The 17119-nt window shown below is 40.1% G+C and overlaps 1 protein-coding gene across 2 annotated transcripts in view; it reads right to left on the minus strand.

Annotated features, from left to right (window-relative positions):
* The window catches only part of DCX (doublecortin), a 158829-nt gene that overhangs the window by 12410 nt on the left and 129300 nt on the right, over positions 1 to 17119 (minus strand). For both annotated transcript variants that reach the window (XM_006873252.1, XM_006873251.1), the window contains exon 6: positions 7011 to 7105. In XM_006873252.1, the coding sequence (XP_006873314.1) occupies positions 7011 to 7105 (95 nt within the window). The remainder of the gene's footprint in view (positions 1 to 7010; positions 7106 to 17119) is intronic.

The following is a 17119-nucleotide window of genomic DNA, read 5'->3' on the forward strand; positions in this document are numbered from 1 at the left end:
TGTTATATTTCTTGATTTTGATAATTTCAAAATGATTATCAAAATGTCTTTTGTTCTTATTAACTATACACTAAGTGTTTAAGGGTAAAGGGCATGATGTTTGTAACTGAATCTCAACTGATTTCGGAAAAGCATTAAAAGGTATATATGTATGTTTATATGTATGAGGGGACTTCAAAAAGGTTGTGGAAAAATGGAATTGAAAGATAATGGAATTTTTGCATGAACTTTTTGAAGCCCCCTCATATACTCATATGTGTGTATTTATGTATAATGGTTAAGTGCTTGTCTTCTAATCAAAAGGTTGGGGTTCAAACCCACCAGCTGCTCCAAAGGAGAAAAGACCTGGAAATCTGTAAAGATTACAGCCTAGGAAGCCTTATGGGGCAGTTCTAATTTGTCCTATAGGATTGCTATGAGTCATAATTGACTCAATGTCATATAAAAACAGCAGTAAATATGTATGTAAATGTAACATAAGAGGAAATATTCATGTAAATATGCTTACACACACACACACACACACACACACACACATATATATATATATTGTTGTTGTTAAGTGTTGTCCAGTCAATTCTGACCATAGCGACCCTGTATAGGGTTTCCAAGGAGCAGCTGGTGAGCTTGAACCACCGACCTTGCAGTTCAAACAACTGCAGTCTGACGTGCATTAGCCCGCAGCGCTATATATATACTTTTTGTTGTTGTTATGGGTCCTTGAGAGAAAGAGAGAGAAAAAACAAATAAAGGGGACCAAAATATAAACAACTGGTAGATCTGTGTAAAGAAGATACAAAAGTTTTTCTTAAATTCTTCCTCTTCTTGTAATTCTTCTCTAACTTTGAAATTATCTCAAAATAAAAAGTCTAGACGATAATGAAAACGTCCTAGTGGTGCAGTAGGTTAAATGTTGGGCTGCTTGCTATCCACAAGGTTAACAGTTCAAATCCACCAGTTGCTCGGTGGGAAAACAATAAGGCTGCCTGTTTCAATACAGATTTAGTCTTAGAAATCCTAACGAGGAGTTCGGTGCTGTCTTATAGGGTTGCTATGAGTCAGAATAGACTCAATGCCAATGGGTAACCAATAATGAGAATTGTACCAAAATATAAATCATTATTTCATTTAAAAGTTTGCTCTAGAAAATGGCATACTTATGCTTGTTTGCTTAACTGTTTTTAAAAAGAGTAATTTCAAAATATGAAATGATACACTGAATGTGTAAGAGGAAAAGCAAAACAGCGAGGCCCTGATAATGAATGCTATGTCACTTTCTGTTGTTAGGTGCTGTTTAGTGGTTCCAATTTAGTGACCCTAGCTCTGGTAGCGTAGTGGTTACGAATCGGGCTGCGAACCTTAAGGTCAGCGGTTCAAAACTACCAGCCGCTCCACGGGAGAAAGATGAGGCTTTCTACTCCCGTAAAGATTTACACCCTCGGAAACCCTGTACAGGGTCGCTATGGGTCGGACCCGACTCGATGGCACTTAACAACAACAACAACAACATGTACTACACAGGGAAATGTTGCCCAGGCCTGCACCACCCTCACCATCCTTGCCATGTGTAAGCCCATTGTTGCAGTCACTGTTTCAGTCCATCTCTGAACCCTCTACTTTACCAAGTAAATAGCTGCAACCAGTTAGCTTGCTGGATTCCTAAAAGAGTTAAATTTGTTTTTAGAATTGTATCAAAACAGGCAAACAAATACACCAAAAGCTTGACCAATAGAAACAGTTTAACCAGGAGAAACAATTTAATTATGCTGGCACCTATTTTAGTGAGAAGCCTCGTGTGGTGCTGTGGGTTAATGCGCCAGACTGCAAAGCCATTTGAACTTCAAGATTAGTGGTTCAAGCTCACCAGCTACTCCTTGGAAACCCTATACAGGTTCGCTATGGGCCGGAACCGACTTGACGGCGCTTCACAACAACAACAATGAATGCTCAATTCTCATTGTGTCCTAAATGAACTTGACATGGCAATTGAAAAGCTGAATGACTCAAGTGTGTAGGTCAAATGCCTAAGCTGTGCTAGGAAGGCACTAATGGAAGGTGTTGGGGTAGATAATGCTGCCCAGGAGGAGGGTAAGAGCAGAAAGTTATAGGGCAAAGACACAGTTAGAAGTTATGTAGCATAGGAATTTCTCTGTGGACAGTGAATCAACAGAGGTAGGTTACTTCCATCTTAGAACATACAAGCTTTATTACTGAAAAGAATATTTGAAAGCTGAATGTAACAGCAATTTTCATTCATCCATCTTACAATGTGTGGGGAAGTCAAACAGCCCAGCAGAGTAATGAGAAGGTTCTCCTTATGACAGGAGTCAAAGGGGGTCATTAAAGGAAATGAAACAGGCATTAGGAATTATGGGCCAGGCAGTGGTCAGATTAATAAGGATATTAAAAGCTGGGTGTAGAGAAAAGGAAATGAAAATGAGTGTTAGATAGTGGTGTTCTGTTAAATGTTTAACAATCGACTTCTGGGGAGGGACACACACAAAACCTTGATTGTCATTTTTGCCAGTTTCTGTGGTGTAAATCTTTCTGCCATGGCTGACTTCTAGCTATCAATGTGATGTCACTGAACACATAGTTGGGAAGACATATGAACAATCAGCTCTCACTATGGATGGTGACCTGGGTTTTAGTCCTAACTCTGATACTACTGAGTTATATTACCCTAGTGAGTAAGTTTGCTTTTCTACATCTTAATTTCCTCATCTTTAAAATGTCAGCCTCATGATTTAAATAAATGGACAATTATTCCACATTCATGGATTGGAAAATTTTAATATTGTTAAAATGTCAATAGCACCCAAATTAATCCATTCCTGATCAGAATTCAAATAGTTTTCTTTACAGACTAGAAAAACAAAACAAAAACACCTAAATTTATATGGAATGGCAAGTGGCTCCAAATAGCTGAAAGTAATGTTGAAAGAGAAGAGCAAAATAGGACTTATACATCCTGATTTTAAAACATACTATACAGTCACAGTAATAAAAACATCCTGGTATTAGTTGGTTGTTATGTGTGGTTCAAACAAAAGATACATGGACCAATGAAGTAAAAATTAGAGTCCACAAATAAACCCACACATCTATGGTCAACTGATTTTTCACAAGGATGTACATTCAATGAAGCAAAGAGAATCTCTTTAATAAACGTTGCTGGGAAAATTGGATTTTCACATGCAAAAAAAATGAAACAGCATCCATGCCTCACATTACACACACAAAAATGCAAAATGGATTAAGGACCTAAATGTGCAAACCCCATCCATAAAATTCTTTGAAGAACAAGTAGAGGCAATGCTGTTAGGCCTAGCTTTCAACAATGGATTACCTAATATAATAACAAAATCACAAAGAACAAAAGACAAAATAAGTAAATGGGACCTCATAAAAATGAGCTTTTGGTCATCAAAAGACTTTATCAAAAAATGGAAAAGACAAGCTCCCGAATGGGAGAACATCTTCAAAAACCATGTATCCAACAAGAATGTAATAACCAAAATATACATTTATAAACTTTGACAATTTAACAGCAAAAAGAGAAATAACTCAATGAAAAAATGGGCAAAGGACTTGGAGAGACATTGTAACGAAGAGGACATTTAAATGGCCACTAAACACATGAAAAGGTGCTCAGTGTCTTTAGCCATCAGAGGGATGCAATTCAAAACCACAATGAGGTACCACTGCATTCCCACTGCACTCCTGGTGTGATGTTGTAGGATCACCACTGGGCTGTGAACCACAAGATCGGCAGTTCAAACTCACCAACAGCTCCTTGGAAACCCCATACAGGGTTGCTATGAGTTGAACCAACTAGAAGGCACTTAACAACAATAAGAAGGATGCCAATAGGAGTCCTGATGTAGCGCTGCAGGACAACGCAGTGGACCACAAGGTCGATTTGAACTTCAAATTCGGTGGTTCAAACACATCTGCTGCTCCTACACAGGGTTGCTGTGAGTCGGAACAGACTCAACAACACTTAACAACAAGGGTGGGTAAGATAAAAAACAAAAAGTAACAAATGTTGCTGAGGATGTGGGTAAATTGGAACACTTACCCATCACTTGTGGGAATGCAAAACCATACATTCCTGCAAAAAACTGTGGTGACTTGAAAGCAATACTCAAACAGAGACTTATACATCAATGTTTACTCTGACACAGTTCACAATAACCAAAACATGGAAGTAACTTAAATGCCCATCAGCAGATGACTGGATAAACAAACTATGATACATCAATACAATGGAATATTACTCAGCTAGAAGGAGAAATGAGGTCTTGATACATACTACAGTATGGATGGAGCTGGAAGACATTATGCTGAGTGAAATATATTAATAAATAAAAAGGACAAATATTATATGATCTCACTTCTATAAAAGGATAAGAAAAGGCACAGTTGTATAAAGAGCACAGTTCATTAGTGGTTACCAGGGGCAGGTGTCCGACTGTAGGATAAGCACTGGGCAGCTAATTGCAAGGTTTGCAGTTCAAACCCACCAGCTACTCCTTGGAAACCCTATAGAGGATCACTTAACAACAACACAGGGGCGGGAGGGAGAGGGAAAGAGAGAGTTAATGGTGATGGAAATATTGTGTTGATTAATGGTAGCATTGCACAGCTGATTATTATAGTTACTGTTAATAAAGTGTACGCTTGCATAAAGCTGAACTGGCAAAAAATGTGTGAAGGATAAACAAAGAAACTTCAAAAGTTCACGGAAAAATTACAATATCTTTTAATTCCATTTTCCCATGAAGTTTTTGAAGCCCATTTGTATGTACAACAAGGACAAAAATATAAATAAGTAGTTGCTGACGCTGCTTATGTATAGCCCAAAACCTTGTAAGTGTTGATTTCTTGGTTTGGAAGTTTAGGATCATAGTTTCATGGGACATCCCAGTTAATTGGCCCAATAACATGTTTAGAGCTCTGTTCTACCTCTTAGTTCGATAGTTACTGTCTGGGATTGTCAATGCTTGCTAGTGGTCATTCAAGGCACAACAATTCACCTGGCTAATTGTGCCCGTGAACAACTGCCTTCTTTGCCATAAGATCAGAGAGCTGAATGGTGCCCAGCTACTATTTCTGAACATTTCAATCACTGACCATTTCAATTAAAGACTCTGCAGAAGAATCCTGATTAAAAGGGGGGAAATGCAGAACATAATTTTGGATTTTCTCGGACTCTAGATCTTTTGGGGCAATGAAGGTAAAATGAACCCCTGAAACTATTATTCTGAGATAATCTTTGAACCTTAAACCAAAAATATCCCCATAAGTCTTAAAACCAAACAATAATTTAGCTTGACTAACAAAGAATGTCTGTCTGCTCTTTTAAGAACTATCTATATGGGATCAAATTGACAACAGAAATCCAAAAGATTAGATAGGAACCTAGGGGGCAGTGAGTTTATGTTAATAGGGGAGAAGTAACTCAGAAAAGGAGGGTGAGAATGGTTACACAGCTAGACATATGTAATAACTGACAATAAGTGACACATGTAGAAATTTATCAGGTTGGTGTATATTCTCAACAACAACAAACGAAATAAACTTATATATATGTAAATGTCAACCTCACAAGGTTATTGAAAGAATGAAGTGGAACTCTTTTATCGCCATCTAATATCTCTTCCATCTTTGACCATCTGTGATCCATGTGGAGTTGGCTATATTGGTAGCTTTTAACTTTTTCCGTTTCACACAAAGTCTTGCTGAGCAGGATGAAGCCAAAAGAATCCTAGAGGAAGTCACTCCAGAGTTATCAGAAGAGAAAACACACCTACATATCATCTAGGATCAAAGAGAAATCTATACAGGAGCGATTTCTGGGTGGAAATCTGTTTGGACAGTGGAGCCAGGGAATTTTACATTTCTTTATTTCAACTGTGTATTTATTTGGGATGGCAGTTGTTGTCCAAGGCCAATGTAGTAATGCCCATGTGCCTTTCCTTCTTACATTGTACATGATGCCTGGTTCTGAAGAATACACAGTGACACTAGGATCTTTTCATTTGTTGATCTAAAGAGAGTAACTCAGTTCTAAATGTCTTTTTCAGCTGTCTTATGATGGCGTCCCTGGGTTGTGCAAATGGTTACTGCTCTCGGATGCTGACCTAAAGGGTGAGTTCACCCAGAGATGCTTCAGACGAAAGGCCTTACGATCTACTTCAGAAAAGTTAGCCATTGAAAACCCCATGAAGCACAGTTCTGCTCTGATCTACATGGGGGTTACCATGCATTGCAATCAAATCAGTGGCTACTGGTATCTCTATATCAACTTCCATTGACTGGTGCCTGGAGACATAAATGGCCCTTACTATCTTCTTGGCTATGTCTCTGAATTGAGAGGTAAGTTCTAAACACAAGCTCCAAGCCACTGCTTGGTGACATTTTGACTCAAACTGGGTATTTAGGACCTTGGAACCACTTTTTCTTGGCTAAATGTGACTGGAAATAAATACACTGGAGGCCAGACAAATAAATAAAGGTGATTTAGTCTCTACTGGTATTCCCAGGGTTTCAAGTTATGGAGCCAGAGGAAGGGGAATTCTGGTATTGATGTCCTCAATGATGGATTATAAGCAAGGTAAATACGGGCTTCCTTGTGTTTAATTACTAATCTATAGTGAAAAGTTCCACATTTGTCACCATATCCAAGATGTCCTTCTAGGCATGGCACTTCTGTCTCTCTCCCAACCACATAGCACCTTCTTACAAAACCAATGCCTCTTTTTCAGTTTATAGTCCCTGACATTGTTCACTACAGATTAGTTGTTGTTGTTAAGTGCTGTCGAGTCAATTCTAACTCGTAAGCAAGCACAAGTAAGCCCGTGTTTACCTTGCTTACTGGGTTGTCAGTCCCTGAATGTCCTGTTAAAGTAGAATGGAAGAGAAAACACTCACTCAGCTATTAAAGAAACTCGCAAGAAGAGGACCTGAGTGCAAAGGGGTTTAGTAAGGTATAAGAGACATAATACCTTGTGCTTCCGGAGGCTGCCAGGGCTGGTGGGTGTAGAGATGGGTGACTGCTTAGACTTGGGGGTAGACAGTTGGCTGCTGGAGGTTCCATTTGCTAGTCCGAGGCAAGAGAAAAGGAAGGGATAAAAATCAACAGCATACAAAGGAACAAGTAATCCGTCCCCTCCAAAGACACTAAGGACATTCAAACAAAGCACAAAGTACACAGACAACCTCAGTAATTTGATGAGTAGAAGGTGAAAAATGTATTCTTCTTCAGGGTAAAAACTGTAATCCTCAGTTAATTAGATCCTCCCAGCCCTTCTCTGAGTGCTTCCCAATCTCAGGAGTCTGTTTCTTTTCAAACTTTTTTTCATATTCATTCCTAGGCTTGACCCTAACAACATCTCTGTGAGGTAGTCTGGGAAAGTCATATTTTTGCTTCAATTTTATAGGTGAAAAAAGTGAGACACAGATGCCCTTCAGTGGAGGGTGATGTGGCAGTCTCTCCTCCTTATCTTGCCCCCACTTTCTCTTCCCCTGCCTCTCTCCTCTTGGATGAAAAGAAGAGATGTAAAGAAAGGGAAAGGGAGCTGCTCAGGAAAAAGAATGACAGATAAAAGTCAAGAAAAAACAGAACGTGAAACACAAAGATTTAAACAGCACACTGGGCAATGGCAAGATGCAAAAAGAAAGAGATCAGGAAACGGAGGAGACAAGAGACAAGGAAGGTAGGGTAAGACATCAGAAGAAGTGAAGAATGAGAACATTCAGAAGAGACAGAGAAGGGCAGACTATGGTGGCCAGAGTCAGGGTGCTTGCCATTTGTCTCTCTAGTCAGTAAAATGCTGAGACTGAGATGACACATGAGATTGTTTATATGGAGATGATTTAGTATTTAACATCTTAATAGCCTATTGTGCTTTCAAATGGTTTTATATTTCCTTACTAATGAGCTTTTTAATATCCAATCATGAAAAAGAAATGTGGTGCATTGAAATTGAACAATTAAGCTTTCAAAGTGGATTCATGTTCAGACATTTCATGCTAAAGTAATTTTAAAAATAAGTTTTAGGACCTAACATTGTTAAAAAGAGATATTCTGAAATGTGCAAAAAGTGCAAATATCCCAAGGGTGGTAGAAGGGAGAGAGGAGAGGAGAAAAGAGGGGCAGGGAAAAAGAGAGGGGAGGGGAAAGGAGAAGAAATAAAATAGAAAAAATAAAAATAAAGTTGCAGGACAAAAGTAAGGTCAAAAAATGGCTAGAGAATATTGCTGTTAGTCTCATAGGTGGATCATAAACTGCTGTATCATGGATATTTCCTGAGGATATGATTTCTCTGCATCACATAGAATAATAGTCTCTGAGGTTCTGGAATCTGCACATCAACTGCCAAGGAGATTGGTTGCTGAACTTATCCAAGTGAACTGAAAAGTGAATACTTAAGCATCCACTGTCTGGCTCTGCCTGTGTGTTCAATGATCTCATACCCAATCATTAAGGGACAATCATTAGTTAGAGTCCTAAAGTTCTGGTGTGGCACGGCGGGTTAATGCGCTGGACTGCAAAGTCAGTTTGAACCACAAGGTTGGCTGTTCAAGCTCACCAGGAGCTCCTAGGAAACCCTGTACAGTATTGTCAGAACAGACTCAACGACACTGGAGTCTTGGTGTGGCACTGTAGGATAATGTGCTGGATCACAGGGTCATTTTATTTAAAAGTTTTTATTGTGAATTATGTGGTTTTACATGGGAGAACATAAGTTTTACATTCATCCTATCGTATTTCGTTTCATTTCAATGATTACAATCCCCTCCATGCTTCATCAAATAACCAAAGGATACATCCCACAGGCCCGTCCCCAACCCCCGGCTCTCAGCACACATCCCCTTTCCCTCCCTGAGTCCAGTGTCCCAGCCGCTCCATCTGTCCACATCATCGTCTCTGTCTCCATCCCTGGCATCACTGCCTCTCTGGGTAGGGTCACACTCTCCACTCTTCTCACTTGAGGGTCCCAGGGACCTCCGCTCCTGGGCTGCAAGATCAATCACTCCCCTCCTTTTCACAGGGTCATTTTGAACCACAAGGTTGGCGGTTCAAACCCACCAGCCACTCCTAGAAAACCCTATGGGTCAGAACCAACTTGATGGCACTTAACAACAACAACACTTTCTATGAGCCAGGAAAATATTGTTGTTGTTAAGTGCTGTCGAGTCTATTCTAACCCATAGTGACCCTGTATAGGGTTTCCAAGGAGCAGCTGGTGAGCTTGAACCACCAACCTGCAGTTCAAATGACTTTGCAGTCTGACGCATTAACCCATAGCGCCACACCAGGAAAATATTAGGCCCTGGCTATCTGAAACAAGTAAATCATGACATGAGGGGAGGAAGGCAAGAATACAGTGGGTCAAGTGCTATGACATAGTCTTGAATAGGATGATACAGAAGCCTAGAAGAGAAGATTCACAATCAGGGGACTGGTGAGAGCAAAGGAGACACAACACCTTAAAAAGTTCTTGAAAGATGAACTGGGAATAGACAAATCTATAGACAAAATGTAGACCAGTGGTTGCCAGGGGCGGGGCCGGGGGGGGGCAGGAGTGGAAAGTGGCTGTGACTAGAGGACCTTTTAACGAGGGGACAGAAATGTGGTGGTGATTGTTGCACAACTCTGTAACTCTACTAAAACCCGATGAGTTGTATGTGAATTGCATTTCAATAAAAGCTGTTGGTTTTTGTTGTTTAAGATGAATGGAAGCAAGTTAGACAAAGATGATAGGAAGGGTATTCTAGGCATGAGAATTGCACCAGCAGGGGCAAAGACAAGGAGGTGGGAAAAAATACAGTATGTTTACAGAAGTGTAAATAGCTCATTGTGGCCTAAGCATAGGGCACTGGCAGTGAGTTCTAAGAGAAGAGGTTAGAGACTAAAGGTGAGGGTCAGACCCTGGAGGTCTTATGTAGCAAATTAAAAAGTTTGGGTGTGATTTCTGAATGCAAGTCATGGAAAGAGTTGAAGCTGGGAGTGATATGATCAAATCTGCACTTTAAAAATCGTTTTTCCAACTGCTGTAGTAAGGCTGGGGTGAGGCAAAGGTAAGGGTAGAAGCATAAAGAGTGGTTAGAATACAATTGCATTATTCCAGATGAGAAGTGATGAAGGCTTGGAGCCCATGGTGGTGGGAATGGAGAGAAGGGAATGGTAGATAAGGAACCAGCACCCAGAAAAGCTTAGAGTGCTACGTGCACATGCCACAGAAGTCACCCCCCCCCCCTCGAAAACCATAGCATGTACCTAACAGCACAGAGAATGTGAATGCCAGGCTTAGCCAAGGTACTGCTTTCTGATGACTAAATGAGGCACTTGGGAAAGGCAAGTCCCTGGAGCTACAATGGGGCAAAACAGGCCATTACTCTTTGCAGGAAATGAAAGAAGTTAATAGTTGAAAGAGTTAATGGACCACCTACAGTGCCTGAGGGCCTCCCCAGCAGGACTTGTCCTATAGCATTCATGACAAAAAGTAATCTTAAAGACCTCTAGGAGCCCACACAATGGAAGTCTTCCAAGAGAGGCCTGACCTCTGCCAAGAGGTCTAATAGATGTAGGAGTCCCCAGGTAAGTTCCTCTGGCATTTTGTTCCACTCGATTGCTATATTATAGAGTGTCCTTCTGTAACAACAGATCCTACTTTCCCAGCATTTATTAGCCACACTACAAAGTAAAATGAGGCTATACTCCCAATACAAAAAATTGCCAGTTTTGTTTTTGTTCTTTTCAACCTGTAAAATATATGTGGGGGCTTCAAAAAGTTTGTGGAAACATTCCATTATCTTTCCATTCAATTGTTCCATGAACTCTTTGAATTCCCCTTATGACTATTTGAGAATGGGTCGGTTGGCCTTACCAAAGTGTGGATAATGTCAACCTCAATTAGTCCTGGTGTGGCACTGTACTACAAAGTCAGTTTGAACTGCTAGGTCAGTGGTTCAAACTCACCAGCCACTCCTTGGAAACCCTATACAGGGTTGCTATGAGTTGGAACCAACTCAACAGCATTTAACAACAACAACAACATGAGTGCATGTGAGTCAGTTTCCATCTATGGGTTGAAGATCTGAATGTAGGCTCTTCTGCAACTTTCCATTCTTTTGTTCAATATCCTCTGAAAATCTTTCACTAAAAACCTTAAGGGTAATATATAAATAGTTATTCCACATGTGCCTTTCTCTATATTCTCTGTCTATATTTATATGTTTAGTTTATATGTATTCCTTCCACTCTGCCCCTGTGGTTAGTAAGTATTAACCTATCTGTAAATATTTGTCATCAACATAGGACAAGGATTTTTTCAAATCAATTTTTAATCACTTAACTGCCACTCACATGCATTGCCACACACACACACACAGAAAATTCAGACATTTCTCCAGCCTTCCCCTATGGAATGAAGCCCAAAGATGGTCATCGAAAAATGAGAAAGTATAGATATGTACAAGCTGAAGGAGCCCCCACATTGGTCTGTAAGTATGCATATACTTATTTTTCTTTGGGTTCAATGGGAAAAAACTCTTGGAGGAAGCCCTTTGATATGGATGCTGGAGCCAGTTTACATAAACATCAAGCAAAAACAGCAGCAGGCAATAATGTAAATAGGGTCTGATGAACTGCTTCTGGGATTGGTAAATGTATGTGGAAGAATGTCATATTTAATTTTGAGAGTGGCTGGAACTAGATCACTATTGGGTATCTCTCATTTTCCTTCATTCTTCTTTATTAAATGCCCTTAGCTCTTCTCTGTGAGCTTCCATTTATCAACTGCAATTTGGGAATGCTTTGGGGATCTTTTTCCCTCTTGGACTTATCCTTCTCATTTTTCTCTTCAGTATCACAGCACTCTCTCACTATTGTTATCTTTTATTTATACAGAGTCCAAATTGTCCATTCCTTTCTTCTCTTTGCTCAGTTCTCTACCCCAGCCCCCACTCTGCAACAAAGTGCATCAGGAACCTTTAAATCTCCTAGGACACTTTATCAATAAAAATAGGATAGCAATTACTGTTTATTCAGTGTCTGTGATGGGCGAGGTTTTCTCTCTGTGTCTGTCTGTCTCTCTTACCCACACGCACGCACATGCTGGAGGTCTCATTTTATTTTAGAAGAGAAAGCAGTGGCTTGCTTCAGTCAGTATTTGAATGCAAGTCACACTGATTCTAAAGCCTATGCATTTTTGTTGTTTTTGCAGCATTTCCCTCCCCTTAAAAAAAATAAATAAATTGCTTCTGGGATGCCTTCTTCTGACAACTTTTCTGATTGGGGTGGGAGAAAGAGGAAAAGTGTGGCAGAAAAATGAGACAGAAATAGGAAGAAGGCAGACATCAGAACTTACACCCATTTTCTGGGCTTCTATCCGGTTTGATCTGTTTTAGATTAGAAAGTGGTTAGCAAGAACTTGCTTTCATTCTTCAAACTGACTGGATGCCATGCGCAATGTCAGGAAGCAATAGCAGATACAGCAGAGTTCTCAGGGAAGATGGTATCTCTGCCCTGTCTGTCACCCTCCTCAGCTGATGCCCTTCAGCTATTCAACACCAACTTGACCCCACACAGCCTTGGCTCACTGGCTTCTATGAATGATTACCCCTGTTCTTGCCTCAGTACTCACCATTAGTTTCCCAGCTCTGTCAATCTGTCCTGCTGAATGAACTAGCCCAAGCAGGATGGCTGATAGAGTGACTAGGCTAATTTACTCAGATTTTCAGAAACTTAAGTGTATATAGAGAAAATGGGCTCCCAGGAGTGAGGAATAAAGTGGTGGTGGTGGTGTCAGTTCTCAAAGAACAAGGAGCGAGGTCATCAGACAAGGAGAGTTGATGCTGAACTCCCAAACTGTGGATCCAAAGAATTCTGTTTTCCCCTTGTCTTGAGGCTGGACTAGGAGCTCTAGTAGCATAGTGGTTACGAATCAGGCTGCTAACCTCAGGGTCAGCAGTTCAAAACTACCAGCAGTTCCACGGGAGAAAGATGAGGCTTTCTGCTCCCATAAAGATTTACAGCCTCGGAAACCCTATCTCAAGGTCACTATGGGTCGGAACTGACTCCACGGCACACTACCACCACTACCAGAGGCTGAACTGATCCCTGGAAACCAGGATGTAGTTACTTGTAAGTGAGATGCAAGAGGCCCCCAGTGGTAGTGACTAAAGAGTTACCTAGGCAGTGAGTTAGACAATTCGTTATAATTCTGGGTTCAAGTGAACATAACCAGAAGACCACAGGACGGGAATGGCCAACTTGGTATATGATTTTGCTCAACCTTTGATGGAGAGCAGAACAACGAGCTCATCCACCGAGCCCAACTTAAAAAAAAAAAAAAAATCAAGCCTCTCGGTTTTGGCTTAATGTCTATTTTGAAATATGGCTTCCTGAAAACCCTGGTCTACCAAGAAAACCATAATAATTTCAGAGCCCCCTTAGTGACTCAAGTTATATATCTACAAGTTTTTTCAAGGCATTTGACCATGTATACGCATACCTGATTATCCTGATAATACTAAAATATGGTGACTAGAAATAACTGGTTTACTTTTAATCACAAGGACATAAAGAATCAATGAGGCTCAGACTTGCTTAAAGAATGTAACTGTGCTTCTCCTAAATGGATGGCACACAGAATTAATTTTAAAATTCCTTTAAAGTTAGTATATTACATAACACCCACTGTATACTACAAAAGTAATCTTTTATGATTGGTTCTCTATTTTGTCTTCTCTAAGGAGCTCTGGTAGCATAGTGGTTATGAATCGGGCTGTGAACCGCAAGGTCAGCAGTTCGAAACTACCAGCTGCTCCATGGGAGAAAGATGAGACTTTCTGCTCCCATAAAAGATTTACAGCCTCGGAAACCCTGTTCAGGGTCACTATGGGTTGGAACCGACTTGACGGCACTTAACAAGAATACAACAACAAATGGAATCCTGGTGTGGTACTGTGGGTCAATGCGCGAGACTGCAAGGCCATTTGAACTGCAAGGTCAGGGGTTCAAGCTCACCAGCTGCTCCTCGAAAATCCAATGCAAGATTGCTATGGGTTGGAACCAACTCGATGTCACTTAACAACAACAACAACTTCTTAATGGAGCCCTGGTGTGACACTGTAGGATAAGCACTTGACCACAGACTCAGTTTGAACTGTAGGTCCATGGTTCAAACTCACCAGCTGCATCTTGGAAACCCTATGCAGGTTCACTATGAGTCGAAACCTACTGGATGGCACTTAACAGCAGCAACAACAACCACAACTCCTTGGAGAGGGAACTCTCAACAGACAACTCAACCAAATTTTTCATTTTTCCTCATGATGTTCTAAGCTTTCCTTCATTCCAGTCGAAAGACACTTTATTTTCTCCCTACATATACAGAAAGTTTTTCTGGAAGGCAAGCCAAGTAGAAACAAGGTGTTTTCAACTTCCTTCAGACCAAGGCCACTAGACAATGTTTGTGGTTTTCACACATTTATTCCAAAGAGCCCTGGGCGGGGTGTCTGGTTTGGTTTGATTCATTGTTTCTGCTCAGTGGAAAAGCTTTTGTCCTCCCCAGACTTGCCCATTTGGGAAGCAAGAACTGGAAACAGTATTTGACTGATTTGATCATAGGGCTGTTTCTTAGGCCAAATTCAATCATAGGTTACAAGACACTGTAGCTTGAGAAGATGGAATTTGAATTTGAAATCTATTACCTTCAGAGTCTTAGACAACAGGCAGTTGAAAATCCCTTAAATAAGTAGAAACAAAAGTTTTCTTTGTTGTAAAACAAATCTGTGTACCTAATCCTGCAATATTTTGAAACAAATGACTTTCCCTCAAGAAGAAGACATCTATCTATAAGAGGGCTGATGGAAGTGCCAGAATTGTTTTCCCAGGCCTGACAATGCTGCCAACATTTCTTTCCTGTTGAAGGTAGTTCTGCTCTGAACATGCTTCTGGTACGGCAAGCTTTTGTCAATGCTCACTACTGATTTTATGGGGGCAGAAACTAGGACAAACTGCACTGCTGTTAATTGGTAAAAAGAACACAGGCTTCAGGATCAGACAGGTCAATTTTTAAACCCTGGCTCAGCCATTTTCTAAATGTTTGATCTTGGACAAGTAATGTAACCTCTGAACCTCAGTTTTCCCATTTGTACCAAGTGAGTAATGATGCATATACTAATAGTCGTTTTGAGGATTACAAGACAGTATATACAAGTGCTGGCACACAGGAAGGGAAACTAAATGGTATCTTCTATTGGTATTACTATTATCATTACTAGAAATGGAAAGAATTGAAAAGCTATGTCCCTAACTTACTACGTATTCGAGAGCTACACTTATGACTACCTGTTTTTTATTTTGCTTTTTTTTTTTTGTATGTGCACATCTTGCTGTTAGTACTATGTACCACATACAATGTTGCAGCATGCAATTTGCTGATGGTATCATTTGCAGATGTTCACGTACAGATATCTAAAGACAGCATTTATAAAGATACTGATTATAAAGGCAGTAATAAGGGGGGGAGAAGTATTTAACTTATGTTCAGTACCAACTTACAATAGAGTCATTGGAACAGAAACCTGTAAGTTGGGGACTACCTGTGATACATAGGCAGTAGGCTAAGGTAGGCTATTCCACAAGGGATGATATAACACTCTCTACAGGCTGAAAACTAATTCTTTGGTCTGCAGTTCAAGCATTGGAGATATTCTCAGTGAAGCCCTTCACTTCTGGTTCTTGCATTTGATGGTCATGCTGTCTATAACAAAGTCATTGATCCTTTGCTCTTTTCACCCACTCAACATGACCATGGTGTCAATGAATGCAATGAGGATCCTTTGAATATTTTGAAGAAAGGTAGAAAAAAATAACATGGGAATGGTATTTTAGGAAGAGAAATATCATGGCACCATGCCAGATAGATAAGGGGGCAGAAATTTGAGGCAAAGATAGTACTTAGGAATCTCTGAAGGGATCCAGACCTCAAATACTGAGGGAAAGAAAGGGAGGGAAGTGTGAGTAATGTGGGAGATGTTTCAAAGTTTCAACAACAACAGCATATGGTGGCATGAAGGATTAAAAAGTAGAAAGAGTCAAAGATAACACGAAGGTCTGAAGAGGATAATTCTATTGAGTTAAGAATATACAGAGAGTTGGAAGGAGGACTGATTTTGATTTTTAGATACATTGTATTCAACAGATATAAAAATAATTGCCTGGTAGGCATCCAGAAAGAAGGTTGGGGCTGGAGATATAGATTCATGAGTCTCTTCTCTTTACTCTGACATTCCATATTCATCACCACCACTGTTAGTTTCTTCATGCTTTTCCTCCTGCCAGAATTGTCCATCTCTTTATCATTCCAAATATAATCCTCCTTCAAGTCTCAGTTTTTCCAGAAGTCTTCCTTTAGCAAACTTGTTCTTGAAGAACTCTCCACTATGAACTCCAATAGTTCCAACAGCAATTACTACCTATATCTTTCATTCATTTGCCGTTTAAACAAATCACTACTATGAACTCTTATTTAGCAGCACAGTGCAGTGGACCCTGGAGTCAAGCTGACTGCTTGGGTTCTAATCTCAGTAATACCATTACTAGCTTTGTAATCTTGGGCAGATCATTTAACTTTTATATACCTCAGTCTCTTCATCTACAAAATGGGTAAAACAATACCTTAAATTAGTAATAGATCCAAAGCAATAAGAATATTTGCCTGGCACATAAAAAAAATATATAAACATTTACAAATAAAACAAAAATATTTTAATATATATTAATTCTCCAAATAAATTATGTTTCTTAGTGGCATGGACTTGGTCTTATCTTTCTTGTCCTCATGTTGTTGTTAAGAGCCGAGGTAAGTTTGAACGGCTCACCTTGTGGTTCGCAGTCCAGTGCTGATCCACAGTGCCACATCAAAAAACTTTTAGAGTTAATTGTATTTAAATCCAAGTCTCATGCTAGGGCAGGCTTATAGGACCCCTGTTGTGGAAGATGGGTGTTGTTGTTGTTGTTATGTGCCGTGGAGTCAGTTCCCACTCACAGCGACCCTGTACAGGGTTTCCGAGGCTGTAAATCTTTACGGGTGCAAAA

Source organism: Chrysochloris asiatica, unplaced genomic scaffold, assembly GCF_000296735.1.
Source record: "Chrysochloris asiatica unplaced genomic scaffold, ChrAsi1.0 scaffold00231, whole genome shotgun sequence".
Taxonomy (NCBI): Eukaryota; Metazoa; Chordata; class Mammalia; order Afrosoricida; family Chrysochloridae; genus Chrysochloris; species Chrysochloris asiatica.